The 14,193-nt window shown below is 40.3% G+C and overlaps 1 protein-coding gene across 7 annotated transcripts in view; it reads right to left on the reverse strand.

Annotated features, from left to right (window-relative positions):
- PEAK1 (pseudopodium enriched atypical kinase 1) overlaps window positions 1–14,193 on the reverse strand; it is a 328,690-nt gene that overhangs the window by 33,334 nt on the left and 281,163 nt on the right. For 5 of the 7 annotated variants that reach the window (XM_042235200.1, XM_042235201.1, XM_027957162.2 and 2 more), the window contains one exon: window positions 13,061–13,254. In XM_042235200.1, coding sequence (XP_042091134.1) covers window positions 13,061–13,254 — 194 coding nt within the window. Of the gene's footprint in view, window positions 1–13,060; window positions 13,255–14,193 lie in introns of those variants that run through there. The other 2 variants (XR_009597237.1, XR_009597236.1) reach the window with 1 other exon arrangement.

The following is a 14,193-nucleotide window of genomic DNA, read 5'->3' on the forward strand; positions in this document are numbered from 1 at the left end:
GGGGCAGGTTCAATCCCTGGGTTGGGAAGATCCTCTGGAGAAGGGTATGGGTAACGTACTCTAGCATTCTTGCCTGGGAAATCCAATGGACAGAGGAACCTGGCAGGGTACAGTCCACGGGGTTGCAAAAGAGTCAGACAACACTTGGCGACTAAATAGCAACAATTGTGTTTGGGGTGATGAAAATGTTTTGGAATTGGATACTGGTAGTGGTTGTATGGAGAAGGCAATGGCACCCCACTCCAGTATGATTGCCTGGAAAATCCCATGGGTGGAGGAGCCTGGTAGGCTGCAGTCCATGGGGTCACAAAGAGTCAGACACGACTGAGTGACTTCACTTTCACTTTTCACTTTCATGCATTGGACAAGGAAATGGCAATCCACTCCAGTGTTCTTGCCTGGAGAATCCCAGGGACGGGGGAGCCTGGTGGGCTACCGTCTATGGGGTCTCACAGAGTTAGACACGACTGAAGCGACTTAGCTGCAGCAGCAGCAGCACTGGTTGTATCAGTCAGTTCAGTTCAGTCGCTCAGTCGTGTCCGACTCTTTGCGACCCCATGAATCGCAGCATGCCAGGCCTCCCTGTCCATCACCAAATCCTGGAGTTCACTCAGACTCATGTCCATCGAGTCAGTGATGACATCCAGCCATCTCATCCTCGGTCGTCCCCTTCTTCTCCCACCCCCAATCCCTCCCAGCATCAGAGTCTTTTCCAATGAGTTAACTCTTCTCATGAGGTGACCAAAGTACTGGAGTTTCAGCTTCAGCATCATTCCCGCCAGAGAAATCCCAGGGCTGATCTCCTTCAGAATGGACTGGTTGGATTTCCTTGCAGTCCAAGGGACTCTCAAGAGTCTTCTCCAACACCACAGTTCAAAAGCATCAATTCTTCGGTGCTCAGCCTTCTTCACAGTCCAACTCTCACATCCATACATGACCACAGGAAAAACCATAGCCTTGACTAGACGGACCTTAGTCGGCAAAGTAATGTCTCTGCTTTGAATATGCTCTCTAGGTTGGTCATAACTTTTCTTCCAAGGAGTAAGTGTCTTTTAATTTCATGGCTGCAGTCACCATCTGCAGTGGTTTTGGAGCCCAGAAAAATAAAGTCTGACACTGTTTCCACTGTTTCCCCATCTATTTCCCATGAAGTGATGGGACCAGATGCCATGATCTTCGTTTTCTGAATGTTGAGCTTTAAGCCACCTTTTTCACTCTCCTCTTTCACTTTCATCAAGAGGCTTTTTAGTTCCTCTTTGCTTTCTGTCATAAGGGTGGTGTCATCTGCATATCTGAGGTTATTGATATTTTTCCCGGCAATCTTGATTCCAGCTTGTGCTTCTTCCAGCCCAGAGTTTCTCATGATGTCCTCTGCATATAAGTTAAATAAGCACAGTGACAGTATACAGCCTTGATGTACTCCTTTTCCTATTTGGAACCAGTCTGTTTTTCCATGTCCAGTTCTAACTGTTGCTTCCTGACCTGCATATAGGTTTCTCAAGAAGCGGGTCAGGTGCTCTGGTATTCCAATCTCTTTCAGAATTTTCCACAGTTTATTATGATCCACACAGTCAAAGGCTTTGGCATAGTCAATAAAGCAGAAATAGATGTTTTCTGGAACTCTCTTGCTTTTTCCATGATCCAGAGGATGTTGGCAATTTGATCTCTGGTTCCTCTGCCTTTTCTAAAACCAGCTTGAACATCAGGAAGTTCATGGTTCACGTATGGCTGAAGCCTGGCTTGCAGAATTTTGAGCATTACTTTACTAGCGTGTGAGATGAGTGCAATTGTGCCAGGAAAATGCACTGGTCATAGCAAACACCCTCTTTCAACAACACAAGAGAAGACTCTACACATGGACATCACCAGATGGTCAACACCGAAATCAGACTGATTATATTCTTTGCAGCCAAAGATGGAGAAGCTCTATACAGTCAACAAAAACAAGACCAGGAGCTGACTGTGGCTCAGATTATGAACTCCTTATTGCCAAATTCAGACTGAAATAGAAGAAAGTAGGGAAAACAACTAGACCATTCAGGTATGACCTAAATCAAATCCCTATGATTATACAGTGGAAGTGAGAGATAGATTTAAGGGATTAGATATGATAGATAGGGTACCTGAAAAGTGGTCGTATAATTCTATTAATAAACTAAAACTCATTGAACTGTACACTCAAAAAGGGTGAATTTTATGGTATATAAATTGTATCTAAATATTAAAGCAAATCAACAATTCAGTCTTAGAAATCATCATAAATTCAGTTTTCAGTCATATCTTCCCATTAATCTGTGCTCTTAACATCACAAAGGATGTAGGGGCTTGGCATTTATTGAACTCTTCCTGTGATGGTGAGGCCTCCCTCCTGGTGCTGTCCCAGCCCTATTTTGCCTCAGCTAATGTGTGAAGTCAGAACTATAGTTTATTTACAAGATGACAGAAATAGGCTTTGTAACAAATCTTCATTTTCCATTTGCTGACTCAGAAGATGCAGGAGGTTAGAAGCGGTGAACTGCACCAGCAGCTTATCTTCCTGGCCTGACTACTGTGGCAGTCTTCTGAAACCACTGTCTCCAGTTTTTCTTCCTTCACCACACAAACCATTAGAGACTTTATTCAAACACCAAATCTGATCACGGCATTCCTCCTGTACTTCAAAAGTTCTGTCCTTGAGAATTTGGACTTGGTCCCGAGGATGCAGTTTTGTGGCTGCAGCACAGAAAGAAAGCCTCTTCTGACCCAGCCCTGGTTGTTCTGTTTCTCTCACAGCATTTTCCCGTGTGTCCTAAATCGGAGGTACCAAACTGCTTGTGGTTTCTCCAGCACTCTTGGCTACTTCATGCTCTGTGTCTGTTCTCTTATTGACCCTCTTCCAGGAATGGTTTCTCTCTCCACTCATCTTTAAACGTTCTGCCTCTGAGGAATGTTTCTTACTCCACTTCAAAACTGCAAAATTGACCTCTCCTTCCTGGGGACCTCAGATGTATTATGTGAACATTTCTGTCTTAAGCACTTAGAATACTTAACTTGTGTCCCTATATGAATTCCCCATGGGTGTAATCATTGAGGGCAGACACTTGGCTCATTTATAGCCCAGGACAAAGCAAAGAGTCTGGCTGAGGGGGGAATGGAAGGAATGAATTAATAACGAACAAAAAACAAAACCTAGAAACATGAACCTATTCTCATTCCTTCCCGTGAGAATCTTTATGGGATGGCCATTTTCTTTCCATTTTTTTCTAAATAAGAACAGTCATGAAAACAGAAAGAATGAAGGATTCCAAAAGTGCTTTCTTTTTCCTTTTCTTTTAAATGACCTCAGAACTGACAGGTGAGGCAAGGTCTAACACCATCAGCAGCTCTTGCACGCTTATCAGAGGAGGTGCAAAAGGGCTGATCATGCCACTTCCCACCACCTGCAGAATAAAGTCCGAACTCTTCAGGAAGTTGGGCAAGGCTATCAGTCTTATCTGTCACTATTTCTCATCAAACCTCCCATAAGAATCACTTAATTCCTATTCTTTTAATAGGTTCCCTGTTTTTACTTTTATATCTCTGCCTTAGTAAAGGTGTCCTTCCATCCTAAAGTGAAAGTGAAAGTGTTAGGCACTCGGTCGTGTCTGACTCTTTCTGACCCCATGGACTGTAGCCCACCAGGCTTCTCTGTTCATGGAGATTCTCCAGGCAAGAACACTGGAGTGAGTTGCCATGCCCTCCTCCAGGGGATCTTCCGATGGTACAGACAGACTCTCCCATCTGAGCCACCAATGGAGCCCCATCTCTTCTGAAGCCACCCCTCCTCTCTACTCCCCACCCCCAAGTTGGGAGCTATCACTTCTTCCTCTGTGTTCTCTTACCACTTTTCACTTTATGATAGCATTTTTAGCTTTTTATATTGTGTGTATTTTTTTTTTACATTCCCTTGGAACCTCTGGCGCAGTGTGAGACACGCAGCAGGTGTGCAGGAAACAGCTGCCAGACTGAAAGACGGTGTCAACAGAGTTGGTCATCATTCCAAAATGAAAATGGGCAGCCAAGGCAGCAAGGAAATTAAGATAATTAATAGTGGCTTCTCTCTCCAAACAGTGGGACATGATCTCCTGGGAGCTAAGATTTCCACATGGGAATCAGAAACATTTGCATTCCAAATGAAACTGTGAACATTTTACAGCCCATGCAAGGTCAAGGCACTTGCCCAAGTCTGAAAGTGTCCTGAGTTTTTTTTTTCTTCTGAGAAGAACAAGTTCTCCTAACTGAATTCCAATCATTTGGGTCAATGTTTTAAAAGCTTGGTATTTTAGCTGTTTTTATTTTAAACTTTTAATCCTGTACATTCTTCTCAAGCCTCTGGGACCAGACACTAAGCTCAGCTTTCAGCAGGCTTGATATAACATCACATACTCTACATTTTTGTGGCATGCCAGCTCTCTAAACAGAAAAAAAAAAAAAAAAAAAAAAAGAAGAATGTGTTCTAAATCTTGTCTTGCTATAGACTAAAATGTTCTTTTGGACAAATATGTTTGACTAAATCATGCTCAATCCCTACGTTCCTTTCTTTTTTCCTTCCTTTCTTTTCCTCTCTAAACTCTATCTTTATACTTCTTCACTTAAAAATGTCTTCAGACAGAAAAATAAGGCCTTATATCATTTTCTGAAAAGCAAATGATGAAAGATGGATTAAAAAGCAATAATTTACTGACACTACTTCAAAGAAGCAAAAAGGATGTTTAAAACTCCTCAGGAAGGAAAATAATTGATATGGGCTCTAAAAACTTAGACAATTGGTTTAACAATAGAAAAGAAATAAGAAAGCTATTATCTCTAAACATCAACATTTTAAAGATGATTATACAGTGAAAAACTCAAAATAATAATTACATCTATAGAGATCTACTGGAAGGCACCATCATTTGAAGACACACTTGGGAAAAATCACAACAAATGTCTGCTTAAACCCTGACAATGACTATCATCTCAGGGTGCCAGGGATTAAAGGCACTTAAGAATGACCCATTTAGACAGAGACAGTGTGTTTATGAGTACAATTAGCTCCTTATCCCAGTAAGACAGGAATGTCATGGTCTCCTGGTCAGTCTCCCTGCCTCCAGTCATCCTGTAAGTAGCTTCCAGAATGATCTTTAAGAAATCCTGATCACGCGGCTCTCCATCTCCTGTCAGAAAAGATACACTCATTGCGATACATACATACCGTTTATGATTTGGCCCTGCTTTTCCACTCTGCCCCATTTTGCCAACTCTGCCTCCTTCACTCTGCACTTTAGCTACCTTTAATTAAGTACTTGTAGTTAACCATTCATTTTTCTATCAAGCTTCAGGCCTTTGCGCATACTCTTCCTTCTACGTGGAATGTTCTCCCTTGTTGTTAGTCTGGCAAATAGCTACTCTTTTGAGCTTAAAACTAGTGACCTTCTCTGAGACCATCCCAGGCAGGGGCTTTCATTGACCCTTTAAATATGCACTAGTATTCCCAGTGCCTTGCCTGGTTCCCAGGAGACAGCTGGCACTCAGCAAATGAAAGTGTTAAAGCCAAAATAAGTGGAATATATTTTTCTACTTAAACTGTAATTTCAGTCTTCATCCTGAATCTTTTCCCAGGGCTCATGACAAACAACACTGATGAGAACAGGAAGGGAGAGGACAACAGAAGAGACGGTCATCACTAAACTGGGAAAGGGGCACTGGAAATAGATGCCACACACACTGGACACCGGCCTTGTCAGATGAGCGGCCCCTCCTCGACTGGCTCCAGCACTCATTGCATGACCCCCTGGCAGGAGGCCTCAGCAGCTTAGGAGGAAGGGTCCTAAGCTACCTGGGCATTACCACTGTGCTAGGTTCCAGCACCGTTAAATGTAGGCACCAACTGGCAAACCACAGGGGACATCAACTTCATGCCAAATGATAAAACAAAGCTTTAAGATCACTTCAGGCTCAGGCTTAGCTTCAAATAATGTGATGCATGGACCACTTTAAAAGAATGTCAGTGGTGTAGCAGCTGACAGACTCAGTTTTTTAAAGCTTGCATTAGTGAGAACCTCTCCAAGAACAAGAGATTATTTATTTGGGGGTAAGTTATCTATGTAATTTAAATATTGTACTCTGCCAACAAATTCCAGTACACATGGGAAACTATTTTTAAATTGTGAATGCAGCCAACTTAAAAGATAGGAACACAGCCTATGGTTCTTTTTAAATAGAGATAATTACATTTTTAGGAAGTACAACAAATGCACAAACAAATGTTCAAAGCTGTCACTCTCACTTTTTAAAAAATATCCAGATAATCTAAAAATGTGCAATTCTTTAATCTTTGGTTCAAATAATTAACTTTGTATTATGTGGCATAATGTCTGGCCCACAGAATTATTTGTTATGCCTCAATAATTATTAGTTGAATAAATGAATGAATGGTAATATATTCCTCAGAATGATTTTTTTTAAAAGCTGCCATTTATGATGACATTACTCCATAATTACAACATCAAGTGGAGTAGGAAATGGCAACCCACCCCAGTATTCTTGCCTGGAAAATTCCATGAACAGAGGAGCCTGGTGGGCTACAGTCCATGAAGTCACAAAGAGTTGGACACAACTGAGCTACTGAGCAGGCACGCATGTACAACAAGGCTGGCGATGTAATGACATTCCTTTAAGTATAACTAACCTTTAAAATTTCACACTGATGGTCAATACATTGCCAAAGGAATTTCTGGGGCTAGAAGCCTTTTAAGTGTTTTCTTTCAGTGTTTGATAGGTGCAGCCTTAAGGAGATGGTCCAGGTAAGTCAGATGAGGAGCATGAACAGTTTCACATGGAAAGGAAACTGAGGTATGAAAGTGAAAGTTGCTTAGTCATGTCCAACTCTTTTCGACCCCATGGACTATACAGTCCATGGAATTCTCCAGACCAGAGTACTGGAGTGGGTAGTCTTTCCCTTCTCCAGGGGATATTCCCAAACCAGGGATCAAACCCAGGTCTCCTGCATTGCAGGCGGATTCTTTACCAGCTGAGCCACAAGGGAAGCCCAAGAATACAGGATTGGGTAGCCTATCCCATCTCCAGTGGATCTTCCTGACCCAGGAATTGAACCGGGGTCTTCAGCATTGCAGGTAGATTCTTTACCAACTAAGCTATCAGAGAAGCCCCAAACTGAGGTACGGCTTACGTAATTCCTTAACTGGGAAACCCCTGCTTGAGTCTCATTTTAGAAAAAAGAGCTAGCTGATAAATGGAACATATAAACTAGGACTTGAAATTTTCCTATATGAACTTTCCTCAGGAGAGCTCAATTTCTATAACATGAATCTTACAAAATCAAATGCCAAGTCATTTTTGACACATTCATTCAAACGTGTTCCTAGCACCTTCTGTGTGTTTTAGATAATGTATTAGGCTGTAGGCACAAAGGAGAAGGAACAGGCCACACTCTGTCCGGTAAAGGGAGACTGGGAGGATCTCCCTAAAAAAGTAGTGTCTAGAGTACTGGCCTACAAAGTGAGCGAAGGAGAGCTAAAGTCACCAACTAATTTCCAGCAGAGTAGAAGTCATTACAAGCTCCTGATTTTAGTGGGCTGATAAAGAAGCCAAGTGCGCCACATAAAAATGTAGTGATAATTCTTCTAGACACTCTGAGATAGATCTAAGAAACACGGTGGAAATGTTGAAGGTCTGATTAAAAAAAAACTTTCTATCACTTCTTCAGGAAATCATTTTGAATGGCAGATACCCTGCTAAATTCAGTTTGGGGTATTAAGGTGTTATAGATCAGAGTGTGTTCAGTGATCTCATGTCACTGTCACCCAGAGGAAAACCATCACTTTGCAAGGGGCAACCTCTCTAAGGACCTGTTGAGTGCATAAAAGCCAATCATGATTTTTGTGCCTGCAGAATACAATACAAATCCGCAAAATAACAAATTCTTTAAATCAGTGCTGTCCAGTCAAACTTCCTGTGAAGATAAAAACGTTCTGTATCCGCATGCTGAATACAGTAACTACTAGCCACATGTGGCTATTAAGCACTGGAAATGTTGTTATGAGACTGAGGAACTGAATTTTTATCTATATTTTAATGAATTTAATTTTAAATAGCCATCTGTGGCTAGGGGCTACCATACTGTACAGTAAAGCTCTAAAATCTAATAATTAACCCAGTTATAAACAAAATAAAGGTTGCTTTATTTATGTTAAGGAGAAAAAAAGGCAGCTGAATTAATCCTGGAGAAGGATCTCTGAGATAAAAAAACAAATGAACGGTTTGCATAAGTCAGTAGCTTTTTGTAGGAATGGTTGAAGCACAACAGTTCTTGTTATACCACCGTGGAGAAAGGAAGCTGTCCCAAGGGTGGAGGTCTAGAGGGAAAGTCTGAAGTAGGGTAATCAGGGCCTGGGCTTCCCAGGTGACTCTGGTAAAGAAACTGCCTGCCAATGCAGGAGACACGGGTTCAATCCCTGGGTCAGGAAGATCCCCTGGAGAAGGAAATGGCAACCCACTCCAGTGTTCTTGCCTGGGAAATCCCATGGACAGAGGAGCCTGGTGGGCTACAGTCCATGGAGTCACAAAACAGCTGGACATGACTTAGTGACTAAACATCAACGACAACAATCAAGGCCTACTCCAGTCCATTTGTTGTTGTTGTTGTTGTTTGACTTATTAGTTTTCAGAACTATCTAAGAAATGTGAGAAGTACAAAACAAGTTCAAACCATGTCCCTTTTGTTTTTTTTTAAGCTTTTTGAGTATAGCAAAGGGGCTCACCTATATATATACATGTATCCATTCTCCCCCAAACTCCCCTCCCATCCAGGCTGCCAAATAACACTGAGTAGAATCCATGTGTTATACAGTAGGTCCTTGTTCATTATCCGCTTTAAATACAGCATGTGAAGGTGTCCATTCCAGACTCCCAAATTACCCTTTCCCCCATTCATCCCCACCCTCTGGCAACCGTAAGCTCATTTTCTAAGTCTGTTTCTGTTTTGTAAATAAGTTCATTTGTATCATTTCTTTTTAGATTCCACATATAAGGGATGTTATACGATATTTTTCCTTCTCTGTCTGCCTGTCCTTCTGTTTCGCCACAACTAGCAGACCTTGGGGCACTGGGCCTGTCACAGTACATTGCTGTTATCTGTCATATCTCCTCTGGTGCCTGCTGGCCACCTTGGGGGTCCTGTCTCCTCATTACGTTTCCCTCTCTCAGTCATCAGTTGCGCAGGCAGCTCACAGCTTTTTGGACTTACATTTTGTTGCTCCGTTTAGTCAACATTTCTAACAAACATTTAAGATTATTTCTACTTTAGTCTACATTTTCTGGCTAGCACATCAAACATATTGACAAATGAAAGCAGCAGTATATTTTGGGGTAGAAATAAGGGAACTTGACAATTATTAAGCTCTTCTATGAACCAAGCACTTCTTTTGCCATCAGCCCTACAAAGCAGATGCTACTAATTCTCTCATGTCAGATGAGGAAATTGAAGCTCAAGGATGGTAAATAACTGACCCACAGTCATGCAGGCAGGCAGTGATACAGCTGTCATAAGAACCCAAACTTGTCTGATTCCCCCAAACCTATGTTTTTTCCTACTAAGAAAAAAAACACAACCTAACACAACACTGCTTCCTAAGCCTACTTTTAACAGTGCAGGTTTCAGAAATAAATTCCATAGCAAAACATTACAGTAATCCTTAACTTCCCTCTGTCAGTTTCTTACATCAGATCATATGTTCTCTGATTCTTTTTTTTTTTTTTAAAAGAAGACTAAGAAAGAAGGAAAAAACAAGAAAGAAAGAATGTGTTTGGGGAGTGATTCTAGAATCTTTAAAAGGATGTGAAGTTATTACATTAAGAAGTTTTGTTTCCTTTTGGTCTTAAAACACATAAGTTCTTTTTTTTCTTTAAAGCTATCAAGGCATTAAATCCTAAGAAATTACTCCAAGGGATAGTTTAAAACTTCATGCAAATGACTTATTGAAAATATTAAGAAAGGTAAGTTCCAGATGCCACCTAAAATACTGTTACATTAGGAAAACTAGCAATACCAACACAACAACAACAACAACAACAACAACAACCCTATCAGTTTGTAGAACTGATGGAGCCAACTCTATCTATTATTCAGTTATTATTGTACTTACATAGTAAAACGATGTACCATATCCTATGGAGTCAAGCATTGCCACTGAAGTACTTAAGGAAGGCTAGGCAACATTTTATAAGCATCACATACTTTTAAAAGTAAAGCAACAGGTAGAAAGAAAGTTATTTTTCTGATGGGGCATCTGTAACTTAGTATTTTTGTACTCTAACCAAATCTTTTACAAAAAATGTCTTAAAGTTTGTCTCTCAAAGCAGATGACTTAAAAATGGAAATACTTGCAGCCTTTCAGCATCTTTCAAGAATTTAGTGTTTACACTTATTTTAGTCTAGTAATATAGACAAACTGGGCTCCAATCTTGATTCAGTTCTTACTGATTCTGTGAGTAATATACTCTGATGTACTTTCTTCATCTGAAAAATGGAGATAATAACTCCCAAGGTTGTTGTGAGGATTAAATGAGTTAATATATGTAAGGCACTTGGCATATGCATGAAAGTAATGCTCTATTTTTCTAAAAGTCTATATAACTGAGAAGATAATAAGGTAAAATAGTTAACTTTAACTGATGTGGGCTAATGGATATTTTTAAAGAAAAGATTCCATAAGATAACATACAATCAGTAAAAGTTTGCGTATATTTACTGAGGACATCATGAAAGAAATTTTGGTGCAGCAAGAATGTCTGAACTGTAATTCCTGATATATATGCTGAGGGTATATAGTAAATAAAAAATAAAATTCTCATTTTTTAAATATGTTTCATAAAATGTAAAAGAATGGGGAAAGTTTAATAAGCTCTGTGACTATAAAATCTATTCCCACTAGAAGATGGTATCCAAGATGGTTGCTTGGGTAAACTGCAAGAGTGTACTCTCCCCCAACCACAAATCACAGAATACTTTGGGAACTTAGAATGGAAGTCTTCTCCTTATGGAATGTGTTTTCAGCTGCATGTGGGTTGTTATGATTTGGGTTTCCCAAAAGGACACAGTAGAGCATTTCGCCTCGTTTTATATAACCTTTCGGTCTTCTTAAGATGCCCTTATTTCCAAGTATATTAACTGATCTTAGAATGATTTTTCCTTACAAGAACCTGCTAGAGAAAAAAGACAAAGAAAGGAGGTGAGAAACTAGATAGAAACTAGTGGGCCAGTAGCCCACAAGAATCTCACTAGTGCCGTGCACGTGGCAGTTGAGCTCATGCTACTCAGCTCTCCTGACTTCGTGGGAGGAGAGTACTAAGAAGTCCTTGTCCAGCCCCAGGCTTTGCTTTTCAGAAGGAAGGAAACTGTGACACTCAAGGAAGGGGAAAAGTGTGATCAGAAGTCACTGGGCACTCAAGAAAGAAGAGTGAAGATGATTTCAAAGTGGAAGAATCTTTGCATTAACAGGTACATTAGAGATAACTCAGTTCAACCCTCTTTGTAGCGCAGGATTCTCCTTCACTGCATCTCTGAAAGATGATCCCTCAGGCTCTGCCTAAACACCTCCAATAATTGGGATCTTACCTCTTTGAGTCCACTAGCACCAAGTAAGAAATCTGGGATATATTATAGATTCTTTATATCATTCACATCCAGGTAACTACCAGGGTATTTTACCTCTCAAATATCTCTTAAATCTGTCCACTGTTCCCCTCCTCATTATCTTAGTTGAGGCCTTTCTTTCTCATCCTTTTCTGTGGTCCTGCAATAGTACCCAACTACCAGATTTTCTGCTACCAAATAATTCACCTCTAATCCACCCTCACATGGCAGACTGCCGTGGATGTTCTAAACTACAAATCTAGTCATGTCATTCCTCTGCTTAAAACCTTTTAATAATTCAATGCCACAAACAGCCAGAACCAAAAACTTAGGTTTTAGCCTGAAATGCACGACCTTGTCTAACTCTCCAGTGCACACTTCAGCTACGTTAAATGGCTGTGATGTCCACATGTTCCAAGCTGTTTCACATCTCCTTTTGCTCATGTTGCTGCCACTGGTTGGAACGCTTTTCTTTCCCTCTGTCAATCAGCTCAATAAGGAAGTATCTCCAGGAAGGCATCTTTTGACACCCTTCCCAATGTAATACAAAAAATATTCTGTGTGTATTCTCTATCACTGCACTTATGCTATTATACTGAAGTCATTAACTAATCTCTTTCCCACCAGGTGAGTCTCTCACAGCAGGGACCATGTTAAACTCTTAGTGCATGACACAGAACTCATAGTAATGTGTTTAATACATGCCTAGTACATATTAAATACACGACTTTTTCTGATGTAAGTTAAAATCTATAACTCCAATCTCCAACTTTCACACCATGGAACAATAAAAATCATCTCGCTAGGGAAATAATGGCATTTGGCTGGTACATAAAAAGGCAAAGTTTAAATACTACTTATATTGCTGTCTCGCATACAGGGTCATCATTATCATCTTTTTAAATTCCATATATATGTGTTAGTATACTGTATTGGTGTTTTTCTTTCTGGCTTACTTCACTCTGTATAATCGGCTCCAGTTTCATCCATCTCATTAGAACTGATTCAAATGTATTCTTTTTAATGGCTGTGTAATACTCCATTGTACACAGATGTGTAGAGCAGACTTTTGGACTCTGAGGGAGAGGGAGAGGGTGGGATGATTTGGGAGAATGGCATTGAAACATGTATACTATCATGTAAGAAATGAATTGCCAGTCTATGTTCGATGCAGGATGCAGGATGCTTGGGGCTGGTGCACGGGGATGATCTGGAGAGATGATGTGGGGTGGGAGGTGGGAGGGGGGTTCATGTTTGGGAGCTCATGTACACCCATGGCGGATTCACGTCAATGTATGCCAAAACCAATACAGTATTGTAAAGTAAAATAAAGTAAAAACAAAAAATAAATAAATAGCACTGCTGTGAAAAGAAAAAAAATACTACTTATATGACATTTGCACTTACCTAAATTGCTGTATGTTGCACTACAGGGATTCAGGTCCATAGGATCTGAAATGTCTTCTTTTTCCTCTTCTCTTTCCAGTTCAGGTAGGTGCAATGCTGGTGTGACTGAAGTGCCGCCCCCGCCATCTTGCTTCACAACAACAGTTCTTGGATCCCGAGGAGAAAAATCGTCTGTCACTTCGTGGGTCACATGACTGAAACAGATCAGACCATCACCACACTGGCTTCAAAGGTCTCTACTAAGATTTAGATTTATGGAAGGCACATACTTGCCATAAATGTAAATAACTGGCCCTATAGTCACAGCAATGGGTTATAAGCCCCAACATACTTATCTGAAGATAAGGCAGCCTTTTACTCAGGCTGATATGTCTATCTATCCCGATCCATACTAACTGAGAATTCAGCTTGGTGGGGGAGGTACAGGAGGCTCAGAGGGAAGTCTGAGAATAACAGGTAAGGAAGGGAACTTCTTGTATGTAGGAAGTTAGTGATAATGGGGATAGAGGGAAATGAATGCTTAACTAGTTGAAGACAAATATACTCAAGTATTTAAGAAAGTATTTAACATATTTACTATGTTTACCATACTATAGTACAGTCATCCCTTGGTATGTATCTTCAGGGGATGGGTTCTAGGACTCTCCACAGGAAATCAAAACCCACAGATGCTCAAGTCCTTTATACAACATGGCTGCAGTATTTGTATTATATACAAATACACAATTCCATATATGTTAAATCACCCCTAGATTACTTCTAATACCCAATGCAATGTAAATGTGATGCAAATAGCTGTAAAGACAATGCAAATGCCATGTAAATAGTTACAAGTGCATGGCAAATTAAAGTTTTGATTTTTGGAAATTTCTGGAATTTTTTCCCTGTAATATTTTCAAACCTGCAGTTGGTTCAATCCATGAATATGGAACACACAAATTAATAGGGTGGACTGTGCTATAATACTATAACAAATATGAGATACTTTATAGTATTTATTTTATTCCACACTAAAGTATTTATGAAACTATTTAGTAAAGGATCAGGAATAAAGCTGAGATTTAAATAAGGAAGTGAAGCAATTACATTCTGTAAACTGAGGCCAGGAAGCCTTTTTGCCAGGAGGACACTGA

The sequence above is a fragment of the Ovis aries genome, chromosome 18 (genome assembly GCF_016772045.2).
Source record: "Ovis aries strain OAR_USU_Benz2616 breed Rambouillet chromosome 18, ARS-UI_Ramb_v3.0, whole genome shotgun sequence".
NCBI lineage: Eukaryota > Metazoa > Chordata > Mammalia > Artiodactyla > Bovidae > Ovis > Ovis aries.